The sequence below is a fragment of the Coenobita brevimanus genome, chromosome 83 (assembly GCF_032717465.1).
Source record: "Coenobita brevimanus isolate Jiangsu-jjx chromosome 83, ASM3271746v2, whole genome shotgun sequence".
Taxonomy (NCBI): Eukaryota; Metazoa; Arthropoda; class Malacostraca; order Decapoda; family Coenobitidae; genus Coenobita; species Coenobita brevimanus.
The window spans coordinates 15,033,616-15,049,122 of record NC_137036.1 but is presented as its reverse complement, the minus strand read 5'-3'; the positions used below and the strand labels follow the sequence as shown (position 1 = coordinate 15,049,122).

Below are 15,507 nucleotides of genomic sequence, written 5' to 3'. Positions count from 1 at the left end.
AGTGCTAGTGAATTACTTTGGAAGAATAAGTGGTTTTTAGATATGAAAGATCATATTGTTATTACAGTATTTATAGTTACATCTGGTGTTATCGTCTCTCAGCACAAGTGGACAAACTGTCAGCCCTGGGTTTCCAAGAGAGTGACTGCACCCGTGCCTTGGAGGAGTGTGGGGGCAGGCTGGATGATGCAGCTCTGTGGCTTACCCAAAACGCTCAGCCACTCCCAGCACCCACTGTCACTCCTTCACCTCCCGTCAACTCTGACACCATCAATTTTCATGCTCTGGAAGTGAAGACTGGAGGCATTAATATCTGTGTTATTGATGACTGTGGCGATTGTGATGTGCCATTGCTGGAGTTGTCTTTCACACACCTTGGCCTCAAACAGGTGAGCCAGTTATAAATTTGTGTTTATTTATATTTTACTTCATTAAAAGAGACCTCCCTGGCAATGAAAGAGTTAATGCAGCCCGTGTGTAATTCCTGCATGTTTGAAAAGTTTGTAACAAATAAAATGTTCTCAGCCTGTTGTAGGTGGAAGAAAGGATCAGGATGATATTAAGTGGGTGAGAGTATCTGTCATCCACTCAGTCAGTGTAGTGCTGCCTCTGGGTAACAGTGTGCAGCTGCCTCTAGGTGTTTCAATACTTAGTCACGAGCTACACTCTTTTCACCTTAACCCAGCCTAGATTTTTGGCATTTTGGTGCACCTGAGTGGCAGAAAGAGACAATACTATGGCTCAACATCATTTTTATAGCACATTTTCTGGAGTAGCATCTTATTCTTGTGTCAGTCTTATGGTACAACTCAGTATATGAGATGGAAAGTTGGCCAGGTTAGAATAAAAGGATTTTGGTTGGTTTCCTGTGACCGGGGAAGCCAGTTAATACATTGGCTTATAACCACATAGCCAACAAATAGACATCTCGTGGTTATGTGGGTAAAGGCTCTTCAGTTGGATTTAGCCGAGGAAGCTTTTAAAACTGAGTAGTAAGGTTTTAAAATTGAGTAGTAAAGTTTCAAAACTGAGTAGTCAGGTTTATTGCTGAGGTAATGCCATTCGTAGGTAGGTAACTCCAAAAAAATGTGGACTGAGTAACATAATAAATCACTTAGGAAAAGGTGTTAGGGAGCTTCCTTAACCGACAAGAATACAGACCAAAGTCTCTTCTAGGCTTAACTTGAGTGAAGGAAATACTGTCATTTAGGATTGTAATGCATATACTGTGGATAACCAGCAATAAAGCTATGCAAAACTTTTAAATGGGTTGATGCAATCACTCTCTGTACAAGTTGACCTGATGATTAATAGTGATGTATTGCTCTTTACATACTTCACTCAGTTTGTGTCACTGGAAAGCTGAAATAATATGAATTGATGATGATGATGTTTCAGAATTGTAATGCTCAGACCACATTGAGGATAATTATGGCACATTTTGACATGAGGGGATGATTGTTTTGATGGTGGGCTACAATATTCCCTTTAGTCATAATGTTTCTCCATCATGCCGATTGTTAAACCAAGAGCTGACATGCCATTGGCTGAAAAAATGTGTCAAATTGAAAAAATTGTTCATCATTCATCATCTGGACTGCCTTTCCCACCCTAGGGCACGGTGAGGAGTAGCAATGCCCAGACAGACTAAGTCTGCCCAATTCAATGGGCCATGATTCCATTCACTCATCATTCAAGCCCATGGAATCCTGGCTCCATCAGATAGGCCAAAAAAATTTCACCATGTTCTGTAGCTTCACATAATCTCTCTGATAGAGTCATTCTGAACGCTGTCACGTTAAAAAGGGGTGTCAAATCCCTGTTATGCACTTCACCGCAAAAAATTCATCCAGCCAGCTCGATCTCTTGTCAGTCCCTTAGCCTCACCAACGTCCATACCTCTGTTTCTCACGCACTCATCCACCATATCCCTCCACCTTCTTCTTGGCCAACTTTGCCTCCATCCTCCTTCAGAGTGGCTCAGATATACGTTTTTCACCAATCTGTTGTCATCCTTTCTCTGCACATAACCAAACCATCTCAGTACACTGTCTTTGATTCTGGTGTCCACAGACTTCTTCAGTCCACACCTTTCATGTATCACATTATTCTGTATGCTATCCACTCTCTGTACTCCACATAGGAGTGGACTGTAGCACCAGTCGAGCAGGGCAGTACTCCGAAGGTGGATGGAAAGCTGATGACGGGGAGAGCTGGAGCTCCCGTTTCATCAGCCCTCGGGACTAATTCCTGACCATCCCCCATTGCTGAACTTTTTCAGTGTCTTAGTAACACAGAGAGTAGGCCAGCATGCTCTCCAGTACAAGTTTCTCTAACTATCAACACCAAACTACATGCACAGTACACACTACACTTCCTTTTCCAAAATTGAAAAAGAAATCCATTCACTCGATGTAGCACTGCTCACGGGTGTCTGCTTTTTCCTTTCCTCCATCCGTCTTGCCTTTCATCCTCTTCTGCCATTCTTTCCTTCATTCTTTCCTCGTCCTTCTGCCTACTGGTGACTTTACGCTCCCTCTTCTGTCTTTCTTTCCTTCATTCTTTCTTCTTCCTTCTGCCTGTGGGTGACCACACTGAGTGACAGCCCAAATGGTTTCTTGTATGCCAGGAAACCATTTACTATGCTGGGTGGTAACCATAACACCAGATTTTGGCGCCTGGAGGTTTAGTGGGTAATTACGGCGCTCCAATCAGATTGAGCCAGTGAAGGTTTATATCCAAGGGATGGTTGGGGTTTATTGCACATGTAGTGCCACTCAGGGATGAGTGAGGCTGGTCACTCTGATCTTAAATGTCAGGACCAACTTGCCTAGCCCCGGGCCCCTACACTCCTCATGGGGCAGCATAGGATTGGATGATGGATGGATGGATGTATAATATGATGACACTGTGCAAAATAAGAGCAGATTGAAGTGAAGTGTTTATGTGAGGAAGTTCATGTAGGTCAGATGTTATCACACCGACTCGCTCACTTCACCAACCTGTATTTTCTTTTCCTAATCCCATACATCTCCTTACCAGCAGATTTGGAATGCTCTGTAAATATTAACTCTGGTCTGTATTCTTGTTGGTTAAGAAAGCTCCCTAATGCCATTTCCTAAGTGATTTATTTTGCTTATTTCAACTTGTTGTCCTTTTCTGAGCTGTATAAATCCTTCAGAGGTCACCTTACACTACATTAATAACTTACAAAAGGATGTTAACCAGCTATATCCAAAAATAAATCACTGAGGAAGAGGTGCTAGGGAGCCTCTTTACCCGACGAGAATGTTGGCCTTGGACAGTGTCGTATTGTATCATTTATAACAGCTCCAACATGCCTGCATGCATCAGCCTTGGTTACCTTGGTCCCCTAATAGTGTCTTTCCACACTACTCAATTTCTGGCAGTCTCCCTATTCAGTCCCTCATCCCTGAGGTCATGCTCTGTGACCTCATCCCAAGTCTTTTTCGGTCTTTCTCTTGTGACCCTACCCCCAGCATTCACCCTTCTCACTTTCTGCTCCCAGTTGTCATCTTCCACGTGCCCAAACCCCTCCTCATCACAACACCAAAACACTCCAGTTCCATCCATCCTCTCAACTCTTCAATTGTAAACCCAACTCCCTCAGGCCTCACATTATAGGGTGAACAACACATCCATCTAATCATTGTCATTTCTGTATGTTTGAGCTTACAAAGATCCGCATCCTTTACTTAACAGGTGTCACTACCATACAGCATTACACTCCTAATGCATGCCACATACAAAGATCCCTCAGCATGGAGGGAGAGCCCTCTCAGTGTCAGGAGAGGCAACAGCTCCCTGAACTTCCTCCAACCACTCCTTACCCTAGCCATGGAGCTTGCTACAGCCCCACCTCTAGCACATAACATGTCCCTTGAATAACAAAACTCCTCCACACATGAAGAAACTCACCAGCAGGATCAATTGTTTAATGCCTGACAGCCTCTTTATGCTCTCCCCAACACACCACACAGACACAATATCAGCATTATCTTGCAGTTTCATTTCATCCATAAAGGCTGTAACATGCTTGCATGTGTGGTCACCTCCGTGTTGCCCGATCTCTGGCAGCCTCCCAGTGCAGTCCCTTATCCCTGAGGTCACATTCTAAGATCTCATCCCAGGTCTCCCTCTAATACCACTACATTTCTTATGCACCCACTTATCACAAATACTGCACAAGATGGAGTTACTTCCCACATCCTTGTGGCAAACTGCACATAATCACTCACTCTGCTTTGACAGTACCGCCACTAGCTCTAAATACCATCACCTTTGTTTTGGTCACTGGCTGGTGACGGTACTGTCAAAGCAGAGGAAGGGTGGCCATGTGTGGTTTGCTACAAGTGTGTGGGAAGTAACTCCATCTTGTGCAGTATTTGTAATAAGTGGGTGCATAAGAGATTTAGTGGTGTTATAAGTAAGATAATGCTGATTTTCTGTGTGCAGTGTGTCGGGAAGAGCATAGTGTATGGCCTTTTTCTGCGGAATAAAATTGTCTTCAGCCTGGGAAATTCAAATATCAGAGTTTGAATATAATAATGAAAGTATTAATTTTGTCTTCCACCTGGGGAAAAATGTCAAGATTTGAAAAAATAATGGAGAGTTAATTGTGCACCACTTTTTACCCTCAGGACTGGCAGGGAAAAGGGTCTTCCAGCTGTTCCCTCTCCGTTGACTACTACAATCGTGCTCTGTCTGGCTGGGAACCCTTCTTAGAGCCTTGGCAGTAAGTCCGTGTGGCTTATTTTTGTGACATTCTTCAGTATGATAGAATGGCTAGACCTCACTGTACCTGTGAATTGGAAAGGGAGGCAGGATGATAATGATGATGAATCCTACCAGTGAATTGGAAAGGGAGGCAGAATGATGATGATAATAATAATGATTGATGATGATGATGATGCTGAACCCTACAAAAAATTGGAAAGGGAGGCAGAATGATGATAATGATTGATCGTGATGATGATGATGGCTATATATGTGGCTAGAGTAAGGAGTGGTTGGAAGAAGTTCAGGGAGCTGTTGCCTTTCCTGACACTGGGAGGACTCTCTCATTGTGCTATGGGATCTTTGTGTGCGGCATGTGTTAGCAGTGTAATGCTGTATGGTAGAAAGACCTGGACAGTATAGGAAGAAGATATTCACAGGCTCAGATGTACAGAAATGACAATGATTAGATGGATATGCAGTGTGTCCCTGAGTGTAAGGTCTGGGGGGGCTAGGTTTACAATGGACGAGTTGAGGGGTAGGATGGGACTGGAGTGTATTGATGTTATGATGAGGAGAGGTAGATTGAGATGGTTTGGGCAAGTGGAGAGGATGGGGGTTGATAATTGGGTGCAGAAAGTGAGAATTGTTAATGTTGAGGGTAGGGTTGGAAGAGGTAGACCGAAAAAGACCTGGGACAAGGTCATTGAGTATGACCTCTGGGATAGGGGACTGAATAGGGAAGCTGCCAGAGATCAAGCAACATGGAGAGCTGCCATTGGGTGACCAAGGCTGATGCATGCAAGCATGTTGGAACCTTCAAAAATGAAACGAAATGAAACAATGATGATGATGATAAATAGATACTTTGCAGATAGGGTGGTGAAAAGCGTATATATGTGGGTGAATTCGAAGGTGAGGGAATGGCGTTTAGGCCAAGAAGAAGGCAAATAAATATGGTAAGTGAATGTGTGGGACAGCAAGATATGGATGAGGTTAGGGAATTGACAGGAGACTGAAGTGGTTGGGTGAAGTATGAATGGAGAAACGTGTTAGAAAAGTTTGACACTCTCCTTGTAATAGAAGGAATGACTGTCTAACTGGTGTATGTTTGTGTATCTGTTTTAAAAATATAGTAAACAATATGTGCCAATAGTTTTGTTTGTAAGATGAAGCCAGGATTCCAATAGCCTGAATGATGTGCAAATGAATGTGTGGCCCATTTTATAGGCATGACTGTTTTATAGGTCTCTCACTGTTATGCTTTCTTTGTGTCCAGATCATACCTAACCCTTTCTTTTTGGGGTTTGGATGATGATGATGATGATGATGATGATGATGATGATGATGATGAAGATGATGACACCATATACTAGATGCCAGTCTGAGAGAAAGTGTCATTTGATTTGAATCTTGAACTGTGATGATGATGATGTTGACAAAGATGATGATAATGATTAAGATCATGGTGATGATTAAGGAGATGATGATGATATTGATTATGATGATGATTATGATGTTTAAAATGATGATGATGATGACAAAGATGATGATAATGATTTGGATGATGATGATTAAGATTATGACAGTGCTGATTAAGATGGTGACGGTGATGATAATCGTAACCTTTCCTTCCTTTCCCTGCCGTACATTATATCAGATGTCAGGCCAGCTGGGAGAAAGGGCCATCACGTGACTTAAGTGGAGAGCGTCTGAGCCTGACCATCACCACCGAGGACACAGTGAACATCAACATCACCAGCAGCCTCCTGGACCTCTACACTCTCGTTAGGGACACCTGGTCTCATGACTACTACCACAGGGACAGGTAATGGAAACTTTAGCATCTTCACTACACTGACGCATTTCTTACCTTATTCTTCTGACTGCTTAGCAGTTTTATTATCTTGAAGGACGGAAGTGTTGCAATGATGGCGTTGATATATCTATATCCCCTCCTGGGTCACCATTTTTGTTGGTTGAGGAAGCTCCGTAACACCTTCTCCACCAAACTTTTGACAGTTATAACAAACAGCGTCCATTAAATGGGGCAAAATGGGTCACAGTACATTGTATTTCCTATCCTTTGCACCCCATCCTGGCTTGAAATTGCCCTCTCTCCATCATGATTGCTGAGTTGCATTAATAGACCATAGCAGTACTGTACTAGTCATGATGAAGTGCTATGACAAGGATGTGAAATAAGTTGCAAAAGGGCAATATTATGGGCCAAGTTAGTGTAAAATGGATCAGTTTACTTTTTTAGTGCTAGACTATGCTGTTGTATTCATTTATTTTCAAATGTGCATGAAATCCCACCTCAGGGGGGGCCCTTGGATAGAACGGACCATTGGCTTTAGCATAACTGGATTTCCTCCATTTATTCCAAAGTTGACCTTCCTGCTATTAGTCCGTCATAGTGAGGGTCTACTGTATGTATGTATCTATCTATCAATCTATCTATTGCCAGACACCACAATCCCGCAAAGGGTGGCCATTTGACTCTGAGTTAGTTGTTTTACAGGGAGGGGCACCAACCCTCCACCAACCCACTTGTTGACACGTAGGGAGCATGTATGGTTTGGTTATATGGTTACCACCCAGCGTTGTAAATGGTTTCTTAGCTTACAGGAAACCATTTGGCTTGTCGCTCAATGTAAAGCCACCTGTGTATGTAAATGAAACAAAAAGAAGTGTATGCATGTGTGTAAAATCTTGTCCTTTCAGAGATGATGGTGATGGCTACAACAATAGTGGTGGTGGCATGAAGGGTCTGGCAGCAAGTCCTCAGGGATACCGTCGCAGGTCACCCTTCATACCCTTTGCCCTTAAGAATGACACCGGCTGTGATCTCTCCTTCACCACCCTCACTGCCACGCCAGACAGGTCAGTGGTGGTGTGTTTGACGCAGGGTAAAGCTTGGTTTGGTTACGTCAGGTCAAGTCAGGTCATGTCAGGTCTGGTTAGGTCAGGTCAGGTTGGTTAGATTAGCTTATGTCTTGTCAGGTTAGATTGTCACATCAGATCAGGATAGGGCAGTAGTTAAGTTTGGTCAGATCAGGGCAGGACAGCTGTTTGGTCCAGTCAGGTCAGGTTAGGTAATCAAATCATGAGGTCAGGTCAGATCAGGTCATCAGGTTAGGTTGGGTTAGTGTAGACAGCCTCCTCTCCTTCACCATGCTCACTATTAACCGTTGATCATCAGCCGTGTGTGTGAGATCTGGAGAGAGGGTGAAAATAGATTATGAAGGGGAATAAGTATGTATTGACAGTCCTCAGAGGCAGGGATGTTTTCCAAGATGTCACTACTATTTTCACAATATTTGTACAGTAATATGGAGGAAACTGGTAAATCAGGGTTATAAGTAGCATTGGAACTGCAATAATCAGTTATTTTGTGCTTTGCTGTGGGTTTAATAGCAAATATGTTTCACTGAAGGCAGTTTATAATGTATTTGTTGCCGCTGATGTTGATAATGTATATTTTGTCTCTTCTCGCAGCATGACGGACCAGGACATGTTAGGGCAGTCCATGATGCCGGGGAGTTATGCATCAAAATCACGAGAGGATCACAGTTGGATAGCTGTGGCGGCGGGGGCAACGGTACCCTTCACCTTTGAGGGTTCTGGTCGTGGCAAACAACGACACAGAGACACGCACACACTCAAGGCTCACCAATTGCTTGTCAAAGTGGATGGCTGGGCACCCATAGGACCTGTGACGGTGGACAAAGTGGGCGTGTTCTTCCGCCTGGCTACCCCTTGCCCACCACCTGGATATTCTGCATTATCACAGGTTAGTCCACTGGTCTTTTCTGTAATCTACCTATTTTGATGGTGCTGCTGCCAGGTGACTCTGCACTGAATGACAAGCTAAATGGTTTTCTCTAACCAGAAAACCATGTGCAGTACTACACTTGGCGGTGGTAGTCATAAAATATAACCAGACACCATAATTCTGTAAAGGGTGGCCATTTGACTTTGAGGTAGTTGTTTTATGGGGAGGGACACTAACCCTCCACCAACCCCCTTGTTGCCACATAGGGAACACATGTTGGTTATACGGTTACCACCCAGCATTGTAAATGGTTTCCTGGCTCACAGGAAACCATTTGGCTTATTACTCAATATAAAGCCACCTGAAAAGGTGACAGGAAAGATGAATGAAATAGGAGGAGAATCGGGCAGACAGAAAAAAATGATAAATGTGAAGGAAGAGTAGACAGCACTACATCAAGTGAGTGGATGATGATTACCACTAACTACCGCCTTTCATCCATCCATCCATCATCCAATCCTACATTGCCCCATGAGGAGCGTAGGAGCCCGGGGCTAGGCAGTTGGTCCCGACATTTAAGATGAGAGTGACCAGCCTCACTCATCCCTGAGTGGCATTACGTGAGCAAGAAGCCCCAATCACCCCTTGGATATAAACCTACTCAAACTCAATCCGATTGGAGTGCCTTAATTACCCACTAAACCACCAGATGCCAAATTTGGTTATATGGTTACCACCCAGCATAGTAAATGGTTTCATCTTACTCTGGCAGAGTTGTGAGCTGCCAAGTGCACGTGTGATTGTAGCAGTGAGTCTGGCCGGAAGTGCGAGAAAGCTGGTAACGGTGAGATCGGCACTGCTGCTCAACAACCTCCTGCACTGCCCCATTGACGTCCGCCTGGAGAACTCGGCTGTCAGGCTTGGAGGTGTGTTGCATTTGTAGGAGTTTTATGTTTATTGTGGTAGCCTAACCTTGGTTCCCTTGATGTGGGTGTTTTGGGATGAACTGTTACCAATACAGTGCCATTTATTTAGTCTCCCTTTTTATTTTTATGTGAGATTATATTCTGTGTTTACGGTACTTATTTTTCACGTATTGTACTGTAATTTTATGTATGTATGTATTTATTTATTTATTGCAGGTAACTTTGTGTTGTCCTCCTTTTATGTTCTCTCTCTCTCTCTCTCTCTCTCAATTTTTTTTTTTTTTTAGCTTTTTCTGATTTACCCCTTTTTGTGTGTGTGTGTGTGTGTGTATGTGTGTGTGTGTGTGTGTGTGTGTGTGTGTGTGTCTCTTCAGTATTCTTACATTTGAATACCGTTTACCTGCAGTCTTGTACTCAGGGATTTCTAGTAGGTAGTGTATATTGCATCCACAGATATGGTACATTCAGTGATTTGACTTAAGTAATCTTGCAGCCTTTCAGAACCAAGTCATGATTTGATAAATACCTCAGAGTCGTTCACCAGAACACAATTAACTCACTTACATGTGAAGATCTTGTTGAAAATAAAAGAACAAAAAAGAAGTTGGCACAGATGCTAAGCAGGTTTTAGCATTACCATTCACTGAACATTGTCATCCTTCAGAAACTGTCCCCCCTTCACTAATGCCAGTCACCCACACCACACCCCCAACACCCAAACTTGCAGCCCCAAAGCAGCTGACAAGACGTGTGGGTCCGGGCACCAAGTACCCCATACCTCTGGACTTTGTTGAACTCGAGATCTACGCTCGCCCCGTGCCCAACCGCGGCCGTACAGTCTTCAGCTACTCGGACAGGCCCGTGTTCAGTTCGACCCTCCTTCGGCTAGAGTGCCTGGAGGATGGACCCAGGCAGAGTCATGCCCTCAACACCAATCAGGAGCTGCCGTTTAGGTTTGTCCGAGGCCAAGCCGGTGGTAGTGCTAGGGCATTGTGTGTTCCTTCACCTTGACTTTATTTATTTCTCCTGCTACCATATTACCGTACTCAGTTCTGGATAGTTTTTATCAGATGAAGGGGTTCCGTATTGCTCGCAGTAACCCTTTCACTATTAGAAAGCCCTCTAAAGCTGCTTAAATAATATGGTAATAGGAAGAATGAAATATAAGTAAAGCCATCGGGATGAAAAAAGTAAGTTTGTTATTACAGTATTATGGCTAGATAGTGCTGTATTTGGTGTTCTATGTACTTCCCATCATACTTACTTTAATGATGTACTTGCATCTTGCTGTTTTTTTACTATCAGAGCTTTAGTAACTCAGTGTATAAAGAGCATGTGTTGGCCTTGTCTGCCGAGATTTCCATGTTTTGTGGATTCTGTGGCCTTATTGGTTATGTTGCTGTATGTCAACCACTGTATCATGTATCTTTGAGTTAATTTGTACTGAATTGATATACCAAGTTTATTCAGTGTCAGTACAGTATACAATTGTCCCACTTGATTGGCTGACTCTGTCCTTCCCCTCCTATCCCAGTGCATCGTGAGAACTTGTGGGTAGGAGCCAGGTACAGAGAAGCAGAGTAAGTAAATAGAATCTTTGAATGGAGTGCTTAGTAAAATGTACCACACCTCCATCCCTGCAGTGCCCAGGCATTCAAAATTGTCAGCTTCACCAGTGAGACTTCAGCATTTACAGGTTTACCCGACCAGACCTGTGATGGACCCTTCCCTGACTGTTGCATTCACTAGATCAATATTGAACAGTGTCAGTTTTCCTGTCAGTATCTTCATTGCATCACACACACAGTAGGCATTAGGTTCCAAAATTTCCGATGTTGACCTGGATCGTAAAGTCGATAACGTAGTGTAAGGAAACCGCTGTGTGTTTGCAGTGTTATCTTCCGGTATAATGCCTGAATAATGTTGAGATTTTACTGGTGATAATGATGACAGCTGAGGTAAGCAGTGATCTCACAGACTCATCCAGAAATTTTTTTATGGAATACAGTAATTGTATGTTTTTGTATGCTCATATTTTTTTATTCAAAGATATGTGATAATTGACATACTAAATAGCAAGCAGTATAAAAGTAGCTTGCTCTGAGGTAGCTGGTACTGGAACATCTGAGTAAAAGTAATATATTTGTTTTAACACATTGGGGGCAGCTAATATAAAGATATATGAGTGTTTTTGCTCTGCAGACCTTATTAAATTGCCAGTGTACCATACAGTGGTGGTAGTGCTGGGCATGTCCTTTATATATTGATGATAATTGATAGGTAGATGGGTGGCTGGCAGTGATCCTGGGAAATACAGCAAGAATTACGTCTCCAGAGTTAGCATCAGCCACACATAAATCACACTTTTCTAGAGAATTCAGCCACATGTATGCATGATCAGAGTTTAAGCTAACACTAACTCTTATTGCAAGTCTTAGTACACACATCTTAGACATCATTTTCCTATAGCACTCACATGATCAGCACTCATAGGCATGGAATTCAGCCACATGTACACTGGATCAGAGTTTAAGCTGACACTCACTCTATTGCAATTCTTACTACACATTTCAGATTTGGGTAAATATATGCTTTACATTAAGCAGCAGAAAAACCTTGCCAATTCAAATCATATTCCTCCAGTTGGTTTTCTGTATTTTTCTAACTATCTTCTGGGTCGTAAATGACATTTTCCTGCTGGAAATTTTCCCTCCTGTAATTATCATCATGTTCCTTAAGCCATACTTTTGTTTTGTTTGTTTCAGGCATAATGGAAGAATCTTACTCAAACATAACCAAAGGTGGATTTTGTTTCCCATTTCTCAGCGGGAGGTTAGGTTAGGGTAAATTATTAGGTCAAGTTAAGCTAGGTTAGGTTAGGTTTAATGAAACTCGTAGGTTAGGACAGTCCCTTCTGCCATTATTCTTCTATTCTCTGCAGTCATCACCAAATCATCAGCATACAACATCCTTCACGGGAGTTCATTTCTGAAGTCACATGAGAGGGCTTCGAGTACCATGATATACAATGTTCACAAAAAACTCATTACTCAAATCTCCATTCACCTTTACCTGGGTGTGAGCACCCACATTCATAGCCATAACCACCTTAACTAGTCACAACTTGATCCCAGGCTTTCTCATCGTCCACTTCACCTCCTCTCTAGGGACTTTGTCAGTAGCCATCTCCAAGTCAACAGAAGTGAATTTCAAATCTCTTTTCTTTCCTATATATTTTTCGGGAAGCTGAGTAAATAAATGAGTAAATAAAAAAAAAAATCAGATGCCATGAATATGGTCCTATTCCTGCATGGCGCTTGGAAAAGAAGGGCAGGCTTCTGGATTAAGTGTTTTTTGAGAGTTGTGAATGAAGAAAGAAAATAGTGTTGATGTAGGGAATATTTTCAAAAATGGATGGTATGATATGATGGACTGGTGCAAGTTAAGATGAGAGAAAGTGACGTGGTTGATTAGGAGATGTGATGTTTAAGAACGGGGATATATTCTCGTTGGTTAAGGATTCTCCCTAACACCTCTTCTTTAGCAATTTATTTTTGGATATGGCTAGTTAATACGCCTTTGTACATTATGCACAGTATGGCAATATTGAAAGGTTTTATAAAGCACAGACTAGAACCATAAGGTGTAATAAACAAAATAAATCTCTTAGGAAAATATTTTAAGGAGCTTCTTCAACCAACAAGAATACAAGCTTTTTTTTTTTTTTTTCAAGTCTTAGTAAGGCTATATCTAATCCCTGTAGTTCAAAAAAGCCCGCCTTAAATGTAGTCAGATAATGTGGTAGTAGCAAAAATAGAATAAAAAATGCATCATCAGATTCAAGGAGTTAAAAGAGAGTGGATTTGTTGATGAATAGAGACTTGGAGTGAGTGACTTTGTATGACAGCTTGAGGTGTGTATTATGGCAGATTAGGGACTCCTAGATAAGACAGGGACTGAATTTCAGTCTTAATTTCATGTTTATAATGAATAAATAAATAAATCAGACGCTCTTAATGTGGCCTATCTGATGGAGCCAGGGTTTGAAGGGCTTGAATGATGAGTGAATGGAAGCGTAGCACATTGAATTGGGCAGACTTTGGCTGACTGGACATTGCTACTCCTCACCCTGCCCTAGGATGGGAAAGGAGGTCCTGATGATGATGATGATGATGATGATATTTGCCATGCAAGTAAATGATCAAGCAGTGTTCTCTCTCTTGATTTCTGTTTTATAAGACATAAGTAAAACACATTTATTTATTCATTAATGATGTACTCTGCAGTCTCAGATACGCTGCCATCATTAATTGACAACCTACAGCTGCATGTCATGATTTCTATTCATTTTATTTATTTCTGTATTTATGTATTGCTTTTACTGTGACAGGTGTGACAAGAGCAGTGCCTTCCAACAACATGAACTGTATCCTCATATTATTTCCTGGCTTTAGTTTTATACAGTACTTAGTGGTAGGTGGTGGCGACCATCATCCACTCACTTGATGTAGTGCTGCCTACTTCTTCCTTAGTCTTAATCATTCTTTTTCTGTGCCTGCCCTCCTCTCTTCTTATTTCTCCCATCTTTCCTGTCACTTTTTATTGCTTTTCTTTCCTTTACAGGTGGCTTTACATTGAGTGACAAGCCAAATGGTTTCCTGTAAGCCAAGAAATTATTTACAATGCTGGGTGGTAACCATATAACCAAACCATACGTGCTCCCTACGTGTCAACAAGTGGGTTGGTGGAGGGTTAGTGCCCCTCTCCGTAAAACAAGTAACTCAAAGTCAAACGGCCACCCCTTACGGGATTATGGCGTCTGGCAATAGATAGATAGATAGATAGTTTTATACTCAAGTGAAGGCGTTAAGCTGCTCTGCATATGGTTATATTTTGGGGGAGGCATTCCCATATAATTCTGATATTTTGAGGGATGTGGAGGTGAGGAGCTGGTGGCAGTATGTATTGTCAGTACAGCAGTGCAGAGTCCTGAATGCTGTACTACACATTTTACCCTAACTTGGCCTGAAATTGCCATCTCTCCATCTTGAATGCTGAGATTTAACAGTACCAGATAACACTAGAATACGATGCTGTAGAATGGATGTAGAGCCACAGTGTAGATTTATTCTGCCAATGAGGTGAATGAAATAAGCTGCAAAAGGATAAAATTCTAGACCAAGTTAAGGTAAAATTACTGTAGTTATTCTTGTCACTTGTTTACCACTCTGTGTCAGTTTTTTTCCTCTGACATTTTTCTGGGCTTTAACCCCCTTCACCCTCAGAGGTTTCTCCTGAGATGAATGAACTTGTGTGCCATTAGCTAGAATATATTGCATAGCACATCCTTAAGCTGAAGGGGTTTAGGGTTAGTAGAGATTGTTCCCAGTCCCTTCACCTCAGAGACCTTGGAATTGGCTGGTATTGCCCTCATTTAAAATGGATTGAGTGTGTAGCAGTTATAGGCACTATGAGCGAAGATGGTAGCTGGTGATAGGGTATGCCAGGGCAAGTCTGGTTTTTATATTATGTTTGCGCAGTAAGTTTTTGTAATTTATATGGATGTCTTATTACAAAAGCCCTTTTTATTTATTTATTTATGGATGTTCTTGACAAGAACCCCCCCCTTTTTTTTTTTTACACCAGTAATTATTGTTTTACTGTTTTGTTTGTAGTCCTGACTTCCCCCCAAACCTCTTATCACCATATATAATCACAATGACAGACATCCGGATACTGCAAGTTGGTGCCAAGACGACCATTCCTGTGCCGCTTGTGTACACATGGGCCCGGCTGTATGTGCGTCCCACCAATGCACACACAGGGGAAGGCTCTCGTGGTGGTGGCTGGCTGTATTGTAAGGATCCGTTGCACTGGCTCACACTCCTTCAACCAAACCAGGAGGCAGCTGATATCAGATACTGTCCCGCCATCAATGCACACACACCACCATTTAGGTCTGGGGCGTTGCAATGGTTGGCAAGTTGTTGAAGTTATTGAAGTGCTGTGAAGTGTACAGATAGTTATACCCACATAATGAAACTGTGCATTAGTAATGAGAGGATG

At 42.3% G+C, this 15,507-nt stretch overlaps 1 protein-coding gene across 1 annotated transcript in view; it reads left to right on the top strand.

Annotated features, from left to right (window-relative positions):
• Vps13D (vacuolar protein sorting 13D) overlaps positions 1-15,507 on the top strand; it is a 187,957-nt gene that overhangs the window by 101,952 nt on the left and 70,498 nt on the right. Inside the window, exons 49-55 of the mRNA XM_080280204.1 lie at positions 103-389; positions 4,662-4,756; positions 6,398-6,565; positions 7,465-7,623; positions 8,239-8,545; positions 9,288-9,441; positions 10,169-10,394. Of these exons, the coding sequence (XP_080136330.1) occupies positions 103-389; positions 4,662-4,756; positions 6,398-6,565; positions 7,465-7,623; positions 8,239-8,545; positions 9,288-9,441; positions 10,169-10,394 (1,396 nt within the window). The remainder of the gene's footprint in view (positions 1-102; positions 390-4,661; positions 4,757-6,397; positions 6,566-7,464; positions 7,624-8,238; positions 8,546-9,287; positions 9,442-10,168; positions 10,395-15,507) is intronic.